General features: G+C 40.5%; 1 protein-coding gene across 1 annotated transcript; it reads left to right on the top strand.

The window, feature by feature from the left end:
• The first annotated feature begins 317 nt into the window (after nucleotides 1–317).
• Nucleotides 318–18,591, top strand: LOC120044285 (protein phosphatase methylesterase 1-like). The gene is made up of 14 exons (XM_038988893.1): nucleotides 318–563; nucleotides 2,656–2,749; nucleotides 2,954–3,046; nucleotides 11,324–11,381; nucleotides 11,492–11,543; nucleotides 13,920–14,074; nucleotides 14,265–14,355; nucleotides 14,460–14,525; nucleotides 14,643–14,769; nucleotides 15,012–15,141; nucleotides 15,277–15,321; nucleotides 15,501–15,565; nucleotides 15,738–15,805; nucleotides 18,165–18,591. The coding sequence occupies exons 1-14, from the start codon at nucleotides 478–480 to the stop codon at nucleotides 18,166–18,168; spliced, it is 1,134 nt and encodes a 377-aa protein (XP_038844821.1). The 5' UTR covers nucleotides 318–477; the 3' UTR covers nucleotides 18,169–18,591.
• Nucleotides 18,592–19,214: the final 623 nt, after the last annotated feature.

Here is a 19,214-nt window from a genome sequence, read left to right as displayed (position 1 = left end):
ATTTATATTTTTCTTAATTTAATTATTATTTTACTTTTAGATTTGTGTGTATTGTTGTGAATAGTTAGATATTACTGCACTGTTGGAGCTAGGAACACAAGCATTTCGCTACACCCACAATAACATCTTCTAAATATGTATGCACCAATACAATTATATTTTATTTTAATTACGTCATTTTCTTCTTTTTTAACCAAGATTAAGGTTCTACACTTACACCATGTTTTCTGGGAAATATAGTTTTTCTATGAATGTATCTTGATGGTTTAGTTGAGAATAGTGAGCAGTATGCAAACATATCCCAGAGTGCAATGTGGCAATTGGCAAACGGGTAATGTTGTGGGACGATAAACACATTTTGTGGTTGTCAATTTATAGCTGCTAATAGCTGACCGGTACTGGAAGAAAATCGTATGGTTCGAAGGAGGGGGAAGATTTGGTGTTTGACTGAACGGCATTGGCCCCGCGTTCGACAGCATGGAGAAACAGTTGCATTTGAATGTGTTAGCTTCCAGACCTCCCGTGTCAGGAGGCTTGCAGTCGCGGTCTAAAATGAGAATGGGGTGAGTTCACAGCTAGTTTTGAGATGGTTGGCGAGGCTATAATCAGATAGTTGTCTGGCTCTTGTTGCTAAGCCCTACAACTTGTGAATGCATAACTAACCTGAGCCAACAACAGTATTTTCCTCTGTTTAACTTTTGTGGTAAAGCTAGTTAGCTAAGTTCAAAACGTTGCTAGCTAGCTAGCTAGCAAGCTAACAAGATAACGGTGAAATATATCTGACAGCTGACATTAGGTACTGAAACTAATACAGCTTTTCAATCCTATTATCTTGTGAACAATGCTTATATTCACATGTTGTTTAATTGTGCCATTCAAGTGCTGGTTTTGACCTCATTTGGTTTTGACAGGTCAGTACATTAGGAGCATCATCAGTTAAATCCCAGTCAACAAGCTACCGTGTTATGAAATAAATTAGCTTGATAGCTTCGAATCTTTTATGCATTATGCTGCCTCCATATTCTTCAATATTAGTGTTTCATATGGGTCGTTGATGGTTCAATTTATGAACCGGTATAGCTAAAATGAATTCACCCTCTTTGTTGTGTGGTTATCCCTCTCCCCTTCCTTTCTGTCATCAGAGCTGCTGTCATAGTCGCTCCTGTGTCACGACCAATGATTTATTATGTAAATCACTGGTCATGACTCAATTTCTTACTTTATAGTTAAGAAGTCTCTCACAGGTCATCACTATTTGATCAATAAGGTCTTTCTGCTTCATCTTATTTGAATGGTTTCATAATTATTGGTATACAACATCCACTGATTAATTAACCATACATTTGATGGCATGCCCCTGAGTGTATATGAGATAACCCTTAGCTCAAGCTGTATATGTCATGTTAATGTAGGACTACACTGGGGTAAATCCATTTGAATAACTTTCCATACACGTTTGCCCATGAATGAAGTGGTTGGAAAGTTACTTTTTCTTTAGATTAATGTTCTCAAAGTTGACCCATTTTGCATACCCCACCATCCATGTCTTCATCACTGGGAAATATAAACGGTGGAGTTTGATATAATTTAAAAGCTTGCCTACAAGGCTTAAAAAATATTTCATAATTTGTTTTTTAATATATAAACATTAAATTTTTAAACCTGTAGTGTAAATTATCAAAGAATGCTTAAACTATTTGTCTTCCTTTTTCATATTTGCATATTTTGTAGCTTAAACCCTACTTTACATCATCTGAGGTTTTTGTGATGTCCCTGACATCTTTTGAGACATATGCTTTTGAATACAGGGTGGGTGTCATTTCAATCATAGAAATATAATTAATATAATGGACCTATTCTTCCATACCACAGCAATTTAGCTGGTACACCATTGAAATGTAAATTGAGTTAACATTTTTACTTCTAATTACTACCACACAGATGACCACTGTCGAATGTCAACTTAAATGGTCATGTCTATCTATTATCTATATTTCTATGATTTCAATAGGTTTCCTATAAAGAATTGACAGTATAATTTCAATTTCAAATCAAGTACTCTGATTTGTGGACTTCTAACCGTCTTTGTGGTCCCATTTGAAAGTTTACATTTAAATTGTATTCCCATTTTAGTACATTTATCAGCCAAAACATGACACCCACCCTGTATTCAAGAGCATCTTGTCTCAAACAATGGCGGGCACAACATAAAAATCTCAGATGATGTAAAATAGGGTTTAAGCTACAACATATGTGAATATGAAAAAATGTTGACTACACGCATTTTTAGATAATTGACATTTAAGGTAAAAAAATAACATAATTTCTTGAAAAAACTGTTTTTTAATAAAACTTATTAAATATTTAAATTATATCAATCTCAACCATTTATCCTTTCCAGTGGTGAAGACATGGATGTTTCATGGTATGGTGGGGTATGCAAAATAGGTCAACTTTGAGCACTTTTATCTCTTGAATGTTTTGGCATTCAGGTCCAAAATGTCACTTTCTGAGCACTTCTACACTGGGCAAATATCTATGGAAGGTTTTGTTCAAATCAAAAGGGGTGCTGTCAAAAAGTGATTGAATTCAAATGGATTTACCCACTGTTTAAAATCCTCTTTCTGTTTGATACTCAACCTGGCTAACACACAGACCTGGACGGAAGAGAGACTTCTCCCCTCTGTCCTGGAGTGAATACTTTGAAGCGATGGAAGATGTAGAAGTGGAAAACGATAACGCCAAAGATATATCCTTTACTGTGGCTCCCATAAGTGTGCTAATGTTCATCTACACATGGAATTGAACCATGAATGATACATCATATTTTTGAAACACTTACTGAAGAGAATTCATTTTATACAGTGTAATATTGAACTCCTGATCCAGTGCATCATAAGCATATCTCCATTGTGAATGTGTCTATACTCTATATTCCTTGACTACTCTGCACACGTTCAGAATCTACTGCAGTGGCCAGCATGGTCCTGTGCTGCTCCTGCTCCATGGAGGAGGACACTCTGCTCTCTCCTGGGCTGTGTTCACTGTGAGTAATACTATCAAATACCAGATAGAGCCCCCATACTGTTTTATGTACACACACTACCATCACAACATGTCCTGCATTTACAGAGCCTTCAGAAAGTATTCATACCCCTTGACTTATTCCACATTTTGTTGAGTTTAGGACTGTGGCGGTCATTACATTTTGTCAGCTGGTTATTGTCATGCAAAAGACTGCCAGTCTGACCGTTAATTAACATAAAGATGTTTAGCATCTCTAGGCATACAAGCCACTGATATGCACCTTCAAAAAAACAAGTCTAATAAATACATTTTAATATAGTCTAATAAATCTCTTTAAACTAGATTTAGAATGTCCCATTATCAAATGGGCAGTGGGATAAAGACATGTCATCATTATGCACTCCAATAGCGAATGGAGGGCGCTTTTCCGGCTGGTTCGTTTTTCAATCCTATGCTGGGTAGGCTACTCTGAATATTTCACTCCATGCATCAATCACTGTTTGAGGAGCATGCAGCCTCTTGCTTCGCAACAGGTGATATTCCGCCCAAACTCTGTATGCCATGGGATCTCCAACCCTGTTCCTGCAGCTACCCAGTGCTTAATTTGGGAAACCAAGGGAAATCTGTTCGGGAACATTGATAGTAACATGTTTTCACAACAAACATATTTCATTAAACTGTTGACAGCCCCCCTCTGCGTGCTCGAGAACAGAATTAAGGAGAGAGGAGGAGATGGAAATACATGGTGGTGAGATTCTGTAGCTAAAGGTAATGTCAACCTGTTAATTATGAAAATATAAAAATGCCCTATTACTAGGCTATTCAAATACAAATTCACTATAATTATAGGCTAACTCTGTAAGCCGCCCTGCACAATCAATGAACCAACAGCATCACCTAGGCCTGAACGTTCTCTCCCAAACTCATGGACAGAAAGTTTGGAGCGTAGCATAAGGAAACCAGTCCATCCAGTATGCATAATAATACAGTCCACTCTCAAAGGTGGTTACTAGAATAAAACTTTTTTGGAATAAGTCTAGACCAATTATGTACCAAAGACATTTGAAATCTTTATTTATTTTTTATTTTTTTATTTTCCTGCTGTGCATAGTATGTGGTATATTTTTTGGTGCTTGGGCTCATATATAGGCCTATGCATGTGTGTTTTGAATAATCCTCACCTTAGAACGTGCTATACATTTTGTTGTTATTCTTAGAAACAACATCCACAACGTCCATATTTTCCACTTATTTTTCTTCAAATCAATCAGTTAGGTGAGTTTTTTTTAAAGCGTGATACTGTTTTGATTGTGATTTTCGAACACATTTGCATTGATGTTAGAGGGACAACAGAGCCCTGAATACTAGGCCATTAGCGAGTTGGGTAGTACCAATGCATGTCCAGAGTGCATAAAAGGAGAGTACCGTGACTCAATGGTCACTTGGAATTTTACTGCAGTCATGACTGGCGGTAATATGGTCACCGCAACAGCCCTAGTTGTTACAGCCTGAATTCAAAATGGATTAAATTGATTTCTTATCTCACACATATACGCACAATACCCCATAATGACAAAGTGAAAACATGTTTTTAGACATTTTTGCAAATTTATTGAAAACTAAATACGTTATTCACACTCCTGAGTCAATACTTTTGTAGAAGCAGCAATTACAGCTGTGAGTCTTTCTGTGTAAGTATCGAAGAGCTTTCCACACCTGGATTGTGCAACATTTGGCAATTATTCTTTTCAAAATTCTTCAAGCTCTGTCAAATTGGCTGTTGATCATTGCTAGACAACCATTTTCAGGTCTTTCCATAGATTTTCAAGTAGATTTAAGTCAAAACTGTAACTTGGCCACTCAGGAACAGTCATTGTCTTCTTGGTAAGCAACTCCAGTGTAGACTTGGCATTGTGTTTTAGGTTATTGTCCTGCTGAAAGGTGAATTCATCTCCCAGTGTCTAATGGAAAGCAGACTGAACCAGGGGCCTCATTTATCAATATTGCGTAGACACTATTCTAAAATACTACTTACGAATGGAATTTAGAATGTTCGTATGCATAGAAAAAGTGTGTTTTATCAAACAGTCCTACGAGCGTCATGCGCACATTTTGCATTTTGAAATGGCCCTAATTACCCATATATGGTCAAAATCATCCCTTTTAAGCCTATGGGGAATATACAAGGCCTTATCATGAAATACAATGGTGCAACCAAAAAAAGCTATGAAAAAAACACTTTTCCAAGACTGAAATAGAGGTGCTAGTGTCAGATTGATTACAACCAAAAGGTTTTATTTGACTTGCTCAGTTGTGGTTTTACCAGTAAAAATAAAAACATGGCTACAAAGAGAGGACAATTCAAGTTGCTTTAGCAATGGCAAATATAATTCAAATGAGTAGGCAACACTCACCAATAAGCCATCCATCCTCAACAGCTCTCTCCTGTAGGCGTATAGGCCCACATTGCTGTTCTGCGGACGAACGAGTCATGAGTTTCACCTGGAAACCTTGTCACCACATTCAGTAGCGCTTTTTCGCGCATTACATAATCACCTGCACATTAAGAGTGGAAGCCTTTTCTGTTAACATAGCCTAGTTGAACTCGTTTTGGAATGGTGCTTTTATGGCGACGTGGGGGCTGTTTTTTTTTCTTTGGGAACCCATTGATGGCAAAGAAACCCCTCTTAACCTGTTGTGCGATGGTGTATGGTAATTGTATGTTTCAGCTTGTTTTTCTGATGATTGAATCCAAAACATTGTCTCATTGAAGGATGTGAAATGCCGGACGGCAAGCTCCCGCTGAAAAGTTCCCATACCCGAGGGTAGATAGCACTTTGATGTGCACCCGAATGGTATGTGTTTGCCTTTCAAAAGTAGGTCTTAAATCCTCGCAAAGATCCCATAACATTGGTTTTGGGAAATGATATCTGTTGAGCCAATATGTACTTTCTGCAAAAATTCCCACCTGTCTCAAACTCACTCTAAGCAAAATGCAGCTTGTTCCAAATCTTCCAACAGTGCAAGATCAGCCATCTCTCAATAGATTTCCCATTATCTCAGTCTTTTATAGTATTTGGTTTCACAATGGTTTCACTTTCACACTTGCCTCAAACTTAACAAGTTACTGCACTTTTATATTTGTTATTATTGTGACAAATGCACTGTGGTCGTCAAATGATGTATAGCCTGTCAATATATGTTGCATGAATTCACAATGAAAATAAAAATGTATTTCGTCATTACTTTCACAAATTTTCAGGATATATTTTCTCCATTCTACTCTTTGCAAGCAGTTCCCTTATTCAACCACTTGGCGCTGTGTGTATGCATGGTCATGGCTGTGCGATTTACGTACACAAGCATACGTTTATTGATATATCTCACACTTTGATCCCACGCATTGTTTACACACAAATTTGTGCCTATGCATGATTGATGAGGCCCCAGGTTTTCCTCTAGGATTTTGCCTGTGCTTACCTCCATTCCGTTTATTTCTTTGTCCTGGAAAACTCCCCAGTCCTTAACGATTACAAACATACCCATAACATGATGCAGCCACCACTATGCTTTAAATTATAGAGTAGTACTCAGTAATGTATTGGATTTGTCCCAAACATAACACTTTGAATTCAGGACAAAAAGTTAATTGCTTTGCCATGTTTTTTGCAGTATTACTTTAGTGCGTTGTTGCAAACAGGATGCATGTTTTGGAATATTTTTTATTCTGAACAGGCTTCCTTCTTTTCACTCTGTCATTTAGGTTAGTATTGTGGAGTAACTACAATGTTGTTGATCCATCCTCAGGATAAAACTATCACAGCCATTAAACTCGGTTTTAATTTCACCTTTGGCCTCATCCTCTCCGGCAACTGAGTTAGGAAGGACGCCTGTATCTTTGTAGTGACGGGGTGCCCTTTGCAAGGCATTGGAAAACCTCCCTGGTCTTTGTGGTTGAATCTATGTTTGAAATTCACTGCTCGACTGAAGGACCTTACAATTATCTGTATGTGTGAGGTACAGAGTTGAGTTAGTCTTTCAAAAATCATGTTAAACTCTATTATTGCACACAGAGTGAATTCATGCAACTTGTGTGACTTGTTACAATTCACTGTGCAGAAATCGCTCCACATTTTCCTTATTGCAAAAATTGTAATAGTTTGCTTAATTTCAGTTTGTGACAAGACAAGCAAATATAGTGTAGAGCAGGGTTCCCCAACTGGCGGCCCACGGGATGAATTTGGTCCGCGGTTGGTTTTATTTGGCCCCCCAAGTTTCCTGAGCAAAAATAATAATATATATTAAAAAAATTACATTTTCATTGTTGGATATAAAAGACTGTAAAAACACCAGGAAATCAGCTCCAAGGGAATTTCATTTAAGAAATCTATTCTCAAGTATTCTCACACATCGTATACAAATGTAAGCAAGGTTTGAAATTATTATGTTTTAGTCAAACATTATATATGTTTGGACTTTTTGCGGTTAATTTGCAGTCTACAAATGATTACTAATTATCTTCCGGCCCCCCGACCATCCGTTCAGGAAAAAATCGTCCCGCGGCTGAATCTAGTTTATGATCCCTAGTGTAGAGAATCATTGTACCATCTAAACCACTGTGAAATATGTTTTACATTACCAGAAATATTGTATTTTCAGCTGTTTGAAGCTGGTGTAGAAAATGGAAAGTAAAAGACGCAAAAACAAAACTTAAGAACTGGAAGCATAGAAATAGCGCACATAGAACATATCTACTACCGCTTCTTAGACTTGCTTTCAATGAGAATAGCAGATCTATAACACACATTTCTATGATTTTAGGTCAGTCTCCCAAAAGGTTACATTATTGCAGCTTTAAGCAAATGTTTACTTCTGAACTCATTTAGGCTTTGCCATAACAAAGGGGTTGATTCCTTATTGACTCTTAAGACATTCAAGCCTTTCATGTTTAATTAATTTGTAAAAATTTCAAAAAACATAATTCCACTTTGACATTATGGGGTATTGTGTGTGTAGGCCAGTGACAAATAAAAATGAAATCCATTTCCAATTCAGGCTTTAACACAACAACATTTGGAAAAAGTCAAGGAGTGTGAATACTTTCTGAATGGGCACTGTAAGGTTGTATTGCGTGACTGTTGAAGATTTTTTTTTTTTTTAAGAATAATAATAATTTCCCCTTTATTTGACCAGGTAGGCCAGTTGAGAACAAGTTCTCATTTACAACTGAGACCTGGCCAAGATAAAGCAAAGCAGCGTGACACAAACAACACAGAGTTACACATGAGATAAACAAACGTACAGTCAATAACACAATAGAAAAATCTATATACAGTGTGTGCAAATGTAGTAAGATTAGGCAGGTAAGGCAATAAATAGGCCATACTGGTGAAATAATTACAATTATACACTGGAGTGATAGATGTGCAGCAGATGAATGTGCAAGTAGAGATCATGGGGTGCAAAGAAGCAAAAAAACAAAACAATATGGGGATGAGGTAGTTGGGTGGGCTATTTACAGATGGGCTGTGTACAGGTGCAATGATCAGTAAGCTGCTCTGACAGCTGATGCTTAAAGTTAGTGAGGGAGATATAAGACTCCAGCTTCAATGATTCTTGCAATTCGTTCCAGTCATTGGCAGCAGAGAACTGGAAGGAAAGGCAGCCGAAGGAGGAGTTGGCTTTGGGGATGACCAGTGAAATATACCTGCTGGTGCGCGTGCTATGGGTGGGTGCTGCTGTGGTGACCAGTGAGCTGAGATAAGGTGGGGCTTTACCTAGCAAAGACTTATAGATGACCTGGAGCCAGTGGGTTTGGCGACGTAAATGAAGCGAGGGCCAGTCAACGAGAGCATACAGGTCGCAGTGTTGTGTAGTATATGGGGCTTTGGTGAGAAAACGGGTGGCACTGTGATAGACTACATCCAATTTGCTGAGTAGAGTGGTGGAGGCTATTTTGTAAATGACATCGCCGAAGTCAAGGATCGGTAGGATAGTCAGTTTTACGAGGGTATGTTTGGCAGCATGAGTGAAGGAGGCTTTGTTGCGAAATAGGAAGCCGATTCTCGATTTAATTTTGGATTGGAGATGATTAATGTGAGTCTGGAGAGTTTACAGTCTAACCAGACACCTAGGTATTTGTAGTTGTCCACATATTCTCAGTCAGAACCATCCAGAGTAGTGATGTTAGACGGGTGGGCGGGTGCGGCCAGCGATCGGTTGAAGAGCATGCATTTAGTTTTACTTGCATTTAAGAGCAGTTGGAGGCCACAGAAGGAGTGTTGTATGACATTGAAGCTCGTCTGGAGGTTAGTTAACACTGTGTCCAAAGAAGGGCCAGAAGTATATGGAGGCCAGAATGGTGTCGTCTGCATAGAGGTGGATCAGAGAATCACCAGCAGCAAGAGCGACATCATTGATGTATACAGAGAAAAGGGTTGGCCCGAGAATTGCCAGAGGTACGGACAACATGCCCTCCGATTTGACACACTGAACTCTCTGAGAATTAGTTGGTGAACCATGCGAGGCAGTCATTTGAGAAACCAAGGCTGTTGAGTCTGCCGATAAGAATGCGGTGATTGACAGAGTCGAAAGCCTTGGCCAGGTCGATGAAAATGGCTGCACATTACTGTCTTTTATCGATGGAGGTTATGATATCGTTTAGGACCTTGAGCGTGGCTGAGGTGCACCCATGACCAGCTCAGAAACCAGATTGCATAGCAGAGAAGGTACAGTGGGATTCGAAATGGTCGGTGATCTGTTTGTTAACTTGGCTTTCGATGACTTTTAGAAAGGCAGGGTAGGATAGATATAGGTCTGTAACAGTTTGGGTCTAGAGTGTCTCCCCCTTTGAAGAGGGGGATGACTGCGGCAGCTTTCCAATCTTTAGGCATCTCAGACGATGAGAGGTTGAACAGGCTAGTAATAGGGGTTGCAACAATTGCGGTGGATAATTTTAGAAAGAGAGGGTCCAGATTGTCTAGCCCAGCTGATTTATAGTTTTCTAGATTTTGCAGCTCATTCAGAACATCAGCTATCTGGATTTGGGTGAAGGAGAAATGGGGGAGGCTTGGGCAAGTTGCTGTGGGGGGTGCAGAGCTGTTGACCAGGGTAGGGATAGCCAGATGGAAAGCATGGCCAGCTGTAGAAAAATGCTTATTGAGATTCTCGATTATCGATGGTGACAATGTTTCCTAGCCTCAGAGCAGTGGGCAGCTGGGAGGAGGTGCTCTTATTCTCCATGGACTTTACAGTGTCCCAGAACTTTTTGGAGTTTGTGCTACAGGATGCAAATTTCTGTTTGAAAAAGCTAGCCTTTGCTTTCCTAACTGCCTGTGTATATTGGTTCCTAACTTCCCTGAAAAGTTGCATATCGCAGGGGCTATTTGATGCTAATGCCGTACGCCACAGGATGTTTTTGTGATGGTCAAGGGCAGTCAAGTCTGGAATGAACCAAGGGCTATATCTGTTCTTAGTTCTACATTTTTTGAATGTGGCATGCTTATTTAAGATGGTGAGAAAAGCACTTTTAAAGAATCACCAGGCATCTTTTACTGACTGAATGAGGTCAATATCCTTCCAGGATACCCGGGCCAGGTCGATTAGAAAGGCCTGCTCGCTGAAGTGTTTTAGGGGAGCGTTTGACAGTGATGAGGGGTGGTTGTTTGACCGCGGACCCATTACGGACGCAGGCAATGAGGAAGTGATCGCTGAGATCCTGGTTGAAGACAGCAGAGGTGTATTTAGAGGGCAGGTTGGTCAGGATGATATCTATGAGGGTGCCCGTGTTTATGGATTTAGGGTTGTACCTGGTAGGTTCCTTCATCATTTGTGTGAGATTGAGGGCATCTAGCTTAGATTATAGGATGGCCGGGGTGTTAAGCATATCCCAGTTTACGTCACCTAATAATACAAACTCTGAAGATAAAAGGGGGGCAATTAATTCACATATGGTGTCCAGGGCACAGCTGGGGGCTGAGGGGGGTCTATAATAACAATGAGAGACTTATTTCTGGAAAGGTGGATTTTTAAAAGTAGAGGCTCGAACTGTTTGTGCACAGACCTGGATAGCATGACAGAACTCTGCAGTAGATTGCAACTCCACCCCCTTTGGCAGTTTATCTTGGCGGAAAATGTTATACTTGGGGATGGAAATTTCAGGATTTTTGGTGGCCTTCCTAAACCAGGATTCACACAAGATGGAGCAGTATGTTTGTGAGCCTGCCTTATAATAACACAGACTGACACTGAATTCTGGCCAGAGTTAAGTTAACACAGAGTGGGTTTGTGTTTGCAGGCGGTGATATACAACAGAATTAACTGCCGGGTGGTGGCTATGGACCTCAGGGCCCATGGTGAGTGGCTAACTCTCCCTCATGAGAACACACATTCCTTCTGGTTACCTCATATTCATGGTCTCAATAATATTATTATTTATTTTTTAACAATTTTCTTTCCCACAAAGGTGACACCAAAGTAAAGAATTCTGACGATCTCTCAGCGGAAACCATGGCCAAGTAAGTTGTCAGGAATGTTTTCTCTGTCATCATTCAGAGATGAGTGTTAAACAGGGTGTGTGATGGGGAAGGTATTGTGTTGTTGAGATTAGAGGTCGACCGATTATGATTTTTCAACGAAGATACCGATTATTGGAGGACCAAAAAAAGCCGATACCGATTAATCGGCCGATTTAAAAAAAAATAATAATAATAATAATAATTTAAAAATATATATTTTTAAATTTGTAATAATGACAATTACAACAATACTGAATGAACAGTTATTTTAACTTAATATAATACATCAATAAAATCATTGTAGCCTCAAATAAATAATGAAACATGTTCAATATGGTTTAAATAATGCAAAAACAAAGTGTTGGAGAAGAAAGTAAAAGTGCAATATGTGCCATGTAAAAAAGCTGACGTTTAAGTTCCTTGCTCAGAACATGAGAACATATGAAAGCTGGTGGTTCCTTTTAACATGTCTTCAATATTCCCAGGTAAGAAGTTTTAGGTTGTAGTTATTATAGGAATTATAGGACTATTTCTCTCTCTACGATTTGTATTTCATATACCTTTTACTATTGGATGTTCTTATAGGTACTTTAGTATTGCCAGTGTAACAGTATAGCTTCCGTCCCTCTCCTCGCCCCTACCTGGGCTCGAACCAGGAACACATCAACAACAGCCACCCTCGAAGCAGCGTTACCCATGCAGAGCAAGGGGAACAACTACTCCAAGTCTCAGAGCGAGTGACGTTTGAAACGCTATTAGCGCGCACCCCGTTAACTAGCTAGCCATTTCACATCGGTTACACCAGCCTAATCTCGAGAGTTGATAGGCTTGAAGTCATAAACAGCTCAATGCTTGAAGCATTGCGAAGAGCTGCTGGCAAAACGCACGAAAGTGCTGTTTGAATGAATGCTTACGAGCCTGCTGGTGCCTACCATCGCTCAGTCAGACTGCTCTATCAAATCATAGACTTAATTATAACATAATAACACACAGAAATACGAGCCTTTGGTCATTAAAATGGTAGAATCTGGAAACTATAATTTCGAAAACAAAACGTTTATTCTTTCAGTGAAATACGGAACCGTTCCGTATTTTATCTAACGAAAGGCATCCCTAAGTCTAAATATTGCTGTTACATTGTACAACCTTCAATGTTATGTCATAATTATGTACAATTCTGGCAAATTAATTACGGCCTTTGTTAGGAATAAATGGACTTCACACAGTTCGCAATGAGCCAGGCGGCCTAAACTGCTGCATATACCCTGACTGCTTGCACGGAACGCAAGAGAAATTACACAATTTCTCTAGTTATAAGAAATTCATGTTAGTAGCAGGCAATATTAACTAAATATGCAGGTTTAAAAATATATACTTGTGTATTGATTTTAAAGAAAGGCATTGATGTTTATGGTTAGGTACATTGGTGTAACGACAGTGCTTTTTTCACAAATGCGCTTGTTAAATCATCACCCATTTGGCGAAGTAGGCTGTGATTCAATGAGAAATGAACAGGCACCGCATTGATTATATGCAACGCAGGACACGCTAGATAAACTAGTAATATCATCAACCATGTGTAGTTAACTAGTGATTATGTTAAGATTGATTGTTTTTTATAAGATAAGTTTAATGCTAGCTGGCAACTTACCTTGGCTTCTTGCTGCCCTCGCGTAACAGGTAGTCAGCAGGTAGTCACTCCTCATGGAGTGCAATGTAAGGCAGGTGGTTAGAGCGTTGGACTAGTAACCGGAAGGTTGCAAAAACGAATCCCCGAGCTGACAAGGTAAAAATCTGTCATTCTACCCCTTAACAAGGCAGTTAACCCACCGTTCCTAGGCCGTCATTGAAAATAAGAATGTGTTCTTAACTGACTTGCCTAGTTAAATAAAGGTGTAAAAAAAAAAAAAAAAAATTACGGCAAATCGGTGTCCAAAAATACAGATTTCCGATTGTTATGAAAACCTGAAATCGGCCCTAATTAATCGGCCATTCCGATTAATCGGTCGACCTCTAGTTGAGATGGGAGGGAACCGGACAGGACCTGAGGCAGTGGTGGAGGATTACTGTAAGGGGGTGGAGAGAACCTGTTGGAGAGTGAGGAGAACTGAGTCAGATGAGCTATCGGCTGCTGCTGTCTCCCATTGAGACACTGATCTGCTGTTTGATGCAAGGAGAGAAAGCAGGCTTGCTGCAACCCCCAGAATAGTCTTGTTTACATTAACAAAGTGCCAGTGGGAAGAAACTGACATCTCTTTCTATATTGTCTATCTTCTGTTGGGTGTGATTGTTTGAGGAGCTGGATTAGGCTGGTTTGTATGGGTGAGATTGTTCTAGCAGTTGATTTATGCTGGTTTTGTCTCATCTCTCCACCAGGGACATTGGCAAAGTGGTAGAAGCACTCTATGGCGAAAACCCACCTCCGATCATGATGATTGGACACAGCATGGGTGGAGCTATAGCAGTTCATACCGCTGCAGCAAACCACGTGCCGTCTTTACTTGGCCTGTGTGTGATTGATGTCGTTGAAGGTGATTATGGTATTTGTGTTTGTCTCATGATCGGGACTTGTCATTTGATGATCAAACAAGCAGCAGTTGAGGAGCTGACAGAAGATTAATTGATGTATTTATTGTTTTAAACTATGATGTGACACACTGTGTCATTAATTCATTGATTGAGTGATTATTTCATAACATTTCCACGATTGTATTTTTTCAGGCACAGCAATGGATGCCTTAAACAGTATGCAGAATTTCCTCAGGAGTCGACCAAAGACCTTTAAGTCTGTGGAGAATGCCATTGAGTGGAGGTGAGATGCTGTCCGTACACACAAGTGTAAAAATACTCAGCAAATGCTTTACTAATAGAGCATATTCCAAGTCATGTGTTCTGATCTTGTCCCTCCCCCATCAGTGTGAAGAGTGGACAGATCCGAAACGTTGAGTCAGCCCGGGTGTCCATGGGAGGCCAGGTGAAAAAGTACGTCTGGACCTGAAGAAAATGGGCTCAGAGGACAAATATCTTTTAAATTGATCAACTTCAAGATGTTACTTTTCAGGACCTGTAACTAAACACAAGTTTTGACCACCTCCATAGATGTGAGGAACACCTCAACAGTCCAGGCGTCTCCAAGAGCATCAGTGACGGCATCATTGAAGAGGAAGAGGAGGAAGAAGAGGAAGGAGAATCCAACCACAAAAGAAAGAAGGAGGATGACCAAGAGGTTAGGGATGGGATGATTGGGGGGAAAATGTAATGTTTATTTTTTTAGAATATATTTTATACCTATGTATTCGGGTGTGTTTGTATGCGTGGGTCTTCTTAGGCATTAGTAGTTGGTGTATACATCTGGGTGCATATGTCACCTTGGGGGAGTGTGTATGTCATTTCCCACCTTTACACAGTCTGTTGTAGTGTGTACATGAAGAGTAAATTTAAGGTTAACTGTCTCTTGGCTTTCTTCAGGTGAAGAAGGAGACCCTTTATACCTGGCAGATTGATCTGTCAAAGACAGAGAAGTACTGGGAGGGCTGGTTCAGTGGCCTGTCTGCCCTATTCCTTTCCTGTCCTGTGCCAAAACTGCTCCTGCTCGCTGGTGAGTCCCTCGATTCAGTACATTTTAATCCACATGATTTTTACACTTGTGTGTTTTCAATATAATTCAAATACATTTGTCTTTGACATTGGACTACAGCACACAATGTTGAGTATAACATTTTTACCTTTACAGGTGTGGACAGGCTTGACAAAGATCTCACAATTGGACAGATGCAAGGTGAGGACGGCCTCAGATTAATGTTTGTTATGTTGGTTGTTGTTGACAATTGTGGTTCTGATGGTGACTGTGACAATCCACTTAACATATTCCCCCACTCCCTGTGATTTTACTGTAACATCTTCTAAATCCAATGGAATCATGTTGCACATAAAGATTCGTGTTGCAATTGTGTTCAGGGAAGTTCCAGATGCAGGTGCTCCCTCAGTGTGGCCATGCTGTCCATGAGGATGCCCCTGAAAAAGTGAGTGGGTTTTAAACTTCTGGGTATGAGGCTGAACAACTGCTTGTTAAATGTGTCGTTGTTTCCCATTTTGTTGCGATAGTAGTTTCAGGCCAATTTGTAAGTAATATTGCACACAAAATACTATTCTCAATGTCTGGGAACTAAACCGACATTGCTCTTGTTTCCCCAGGTAGCAGACGCTTTGGCCTCGTTCATGGTCCGTCACAAGTTCACTGAATTTAAGGAGGGTTTCCTGTGGTAAGACTAATTTAACACGAATAGAAACACATTGTTTATTACCTTTAAGATTGCTTCTCCAGTAATCATTGTAAAATCTCATTGTGAAGACCTACATAAGCATGTATCGCTTATCTGCACTGTTAAATGTTAAAACGACATTATTTGTGGACTAGCGGTTAGTGCTGCCGCCTATAAGCACACATGCTTGCCGGTGTTGGCGAGGGTTCGAATCTGGCTCACTGCCCTTGTGACTCACTGTCTGTCTATCTTTCCCACTGTCTCTTCTCAGCCTAATAAAATAGAACCCCCCCCCCCCCTTAAAAATATACACTAAGTGTACAAAACATTAGGAACACTGTCCTAATATTGAGTTACACCTCCTTTTGCCCTCAGAACAGCCTCAATTTGTCGGGGCATAGACTACAAGGTGTCAAGCATTCCACAGGGATGCTGGCCCATGTTGAGTCATTTGACATTTTTACATTTTTGTAATTTAGAGTGGTTTACTGTTAGTGCATTCATCTTGAGATAGCTAGGTGGGACAACTACGTCATAGTAAGTACATCATCAGTAAAGTAGCTATCAGCAAAGTCAGCTAATAAGGGGAAGGGGGAAAAAAGTCAAGTGTGAGTGTTAGTTCACGAAAGGCATTTTTTAATTTTCTTTTTTGTGGGGGTCAGGGTGAGGGGGGGTGCGAGCAGGTGAGGAAGGGGTGCGAGTGGGTGCTGTGGGATGATTTAAGATACTCTTTGAAGAGGTAGGGTTTCAGATGTTTTCGGAAGATGGGCAGGGACTCTGCTGTCCTAGGTTCAGGGGCGTGCTAGGACAGAGAAGAGCTTGGCCTGGGCTGAGTGGGAGCTGCCCTCTCGTAGGGATGGGAAGGCCAAGAGACCAGAGGTGGCAGAATGGAGTGCTCGGGTTGAGATGTAGGGTTTGAGCAAAGCCTGAAGGTAGGGCGGGGCAGTTCCTCTTGCTATTCCGTAGGTAAGCGCCATGGTCTTGTAGTGGATGCAAGCTTCGACTGGAAGCCAGTGTAGTGTGTGGAAGAGCGGGATGAAATTAAAGAACTTGGGAAGGTTGAACAACAGGTGGGCTGCTGCATTCTGGATAAGTTTCAGGGGTTTGATGGCACAAGCGGGGAGCCCAGCCAACAGCAAGTTGCAGTAGTCCAGACGAGACATGACAAGTGCCTGGATTAGGGCCTCTGCCGCTTCCTGTGTGAGGTAGGGTTGTACTCTACGGATGATGTAGAGCATGAACCTGCAGGAGCGAGTCACTGCTTTGATGTTTGCATAGAACGACAGGGTGTTGTCCAGGGTCACACCAAGGTTCTTTGCACTCTGGGAGGGAGACACTGGAGTTGTCAACCGTGATGGATAGGTCTTTGAGCGGGCAGGCCTTCCCTGGGAGGAAGATCAGCTCCGTCTTGTCGTGGTTGAGCTTGAGGTGGTGGGCTGACATCCAAGCTGAGATATCTGCCAGGCACGCAGAGATGCGTGTCGCCACCTGGGTGTCAGAAGGGGGAAGGAGAAAAGTAGGTGAGTGTCATCTACATAGCAATGATAGAGACCATGTGAGGATATGACAGAGCCGAGTGACTTGGTGTATAGCGTGAAGAGGAGAGGGTTTAGAACCGAGCCCCGGGGTACACCAGTTGTGAGTACGTACTGCAGACACAGATCCTCTCTACATCACCTGGTAGGAGCGGCCTACCATGTAGGATACAGTCCAAGAGTGTGCAGAGCCTCAGCTGTGAGAGGGTGGACTCCAATGTTTCCCACAGTTGTGTCAAGTCGGCTGGATGTCATTTGGTGGTGGACCATTCTTGATACACACAGGAAACTGTTCAGCGTGGAAAAACCCAGCAGCGTTGCAGTTATTGACACACTCAAACCGGTGCGCCTGGCACCTACTACCATACCCCTTTCAAAGGCAATTAAATATTTTGTCTTGCCCATTCACCCTCTGAATGGTACACATTCACAACCCATGTCACAACGCTTAAAAATACTTATTTAACCTGTCTCCTCCCCTTCATCTACACTGTTTAAGTGGATTTAACAGGTGACATCAATAAGGGATCATAGCTTTCACCTGGATTCACCTGATCAGTCTGTCATGGAAAGAGCCAGTGTTCCTAATGTTTTGAACACTCAGTGTATGTGTATATATATTTTTAAATGAACATAAATTATGGACATCATACAATAATAAGGTTTTGTAACAATTGCTGCCACCAATATTGGTAGTTACTGTATAAGGTCTGTTCTGATACAAGTAATAGTTTTGTATGTCAAAATGGGATGCTAACTGGTACAGGAAAACCAAAAAGCATTTGTTTGTGTTTGTTTTTTACATGTTTTTTTTATTGTAACAGCTAATGGGACCCAAATAAACTACATAGACAAGTGCCCGTTTTTCCCTGGACCCATCCAGCAGTCATGGAGGAGTTGCCTGGAGCCTCATGAACACCATCTTCTGTCAATTACTCCCAACTACGATAAAATAATGTTCATGAGCACTATATAACACTATACAAAATTCTCAGCGCTTAAATTGGTAAAAAATATAATTTAAATGTATTACTACTACTATTACTTTGACACTTATGGTTTTGCCTTTTTTTATTTTCTTTGAAAGCAGGGATTTTGTTTCACCCATCCCACTCAACTTTTTTCCCCTTTTTTTTCTGTGATGCCTTGCCTGTTTCTTGTTACATTTTGGCTAACTGCATCTTGTTGTGCTATGTGTTTAATGTTGTTGGATTTTAAGAATGATGAATAAAAATGGAAATGGAAAAGGAATATTTCTCCTGATTTTAATTTCTGTTCTGTTGTATATGCACTATTTATTTCCACGATAAACACAGCCACCCATTATGGAGTATTTTGCAAGTGTACAAAACGGGGTCTCCCCATTGTCTTAAAACCAAGCGGGCAGGTTCATCGGCTTGAAGGAACAACGCTTTCTTCAATTGTACCATCACAGCAGGCTTGACTTTTCTAGTCCTGCAAGTTAAGTAGTGTAGGAACAGGTTGTACAGCACCATCTCTCAGCCCATATTTGATGGAGCTCAAACGTCTTAGCAGGATAATGAGGAAGTTGACATACTGCAGGTCAGCAAAGAGAGCAGTACTGCCTGCACTGGCCAGTGCTCTTTCTAAAGGTGCATACAGTACAGGAAAGAGAGGGACAGGCCAGGTCTTGTGGGCCTTACTGGCTTTAGTTTTGTCAAAAGAGGCAGACCTGGCTGCTATAATGATGGTGATGTACAGTACCAGTCAAAAGTTTGGACATAAAAAAGTTTATTTTTCTACATTTTAGAATAATAGTGAAGACCTCAAACTATGAAATAAAACACAGGAATCATGTAGTAACCAAAAAAGTGTTAAACAAATCAAAATATTTTATATTTCAGATTATTCAA

This window comes from Salvelinus namaycush, chromosome 3 (assembly GCF_016432855.1).
Source record: "Salvelinus namaycush isolate Seneca chromosome 3, SaNama_1.0, whole genome shotgun sequence".
In the NCBI taxonomy this organism is placed as follows: Eukaryota; Metazoa; Chordata; class Actinopteri; order Salmoniformes; family Salmonidae; genus Salvelinus; species Salvelinus namaycush.
The sequence above is the reverse complement of the archived record's forward strand: the minus strand, read 5'-3'. Positions and strand labels throughout refer to the sequence as shown.

Bases quoted from the DNA above. Each gene is read 5' to 3' on its own strand.
- LOC120044285 (XM_038988893.1), top strand. From the start codon at position 478: ATGGAGAAACAGTTGCATTTGAATGTGTTAGCTTCCAGACCTCCCGTG. The intron at 11,382-11,491 runs GTGAGTGGCTAA...TTTCCCACAAAG, and splicing joins TATGGACCTCAGGGCCCATG to GTGACACCAAAGTAAAGAAT. The intron at 14,770-15,011 runs GTTAGGGATGGG...GGCTTTCTTCAG, and splicing joins AGAAGGAGGATGACCAAGAG to GTGAAGAAGGAGACCCTTTA.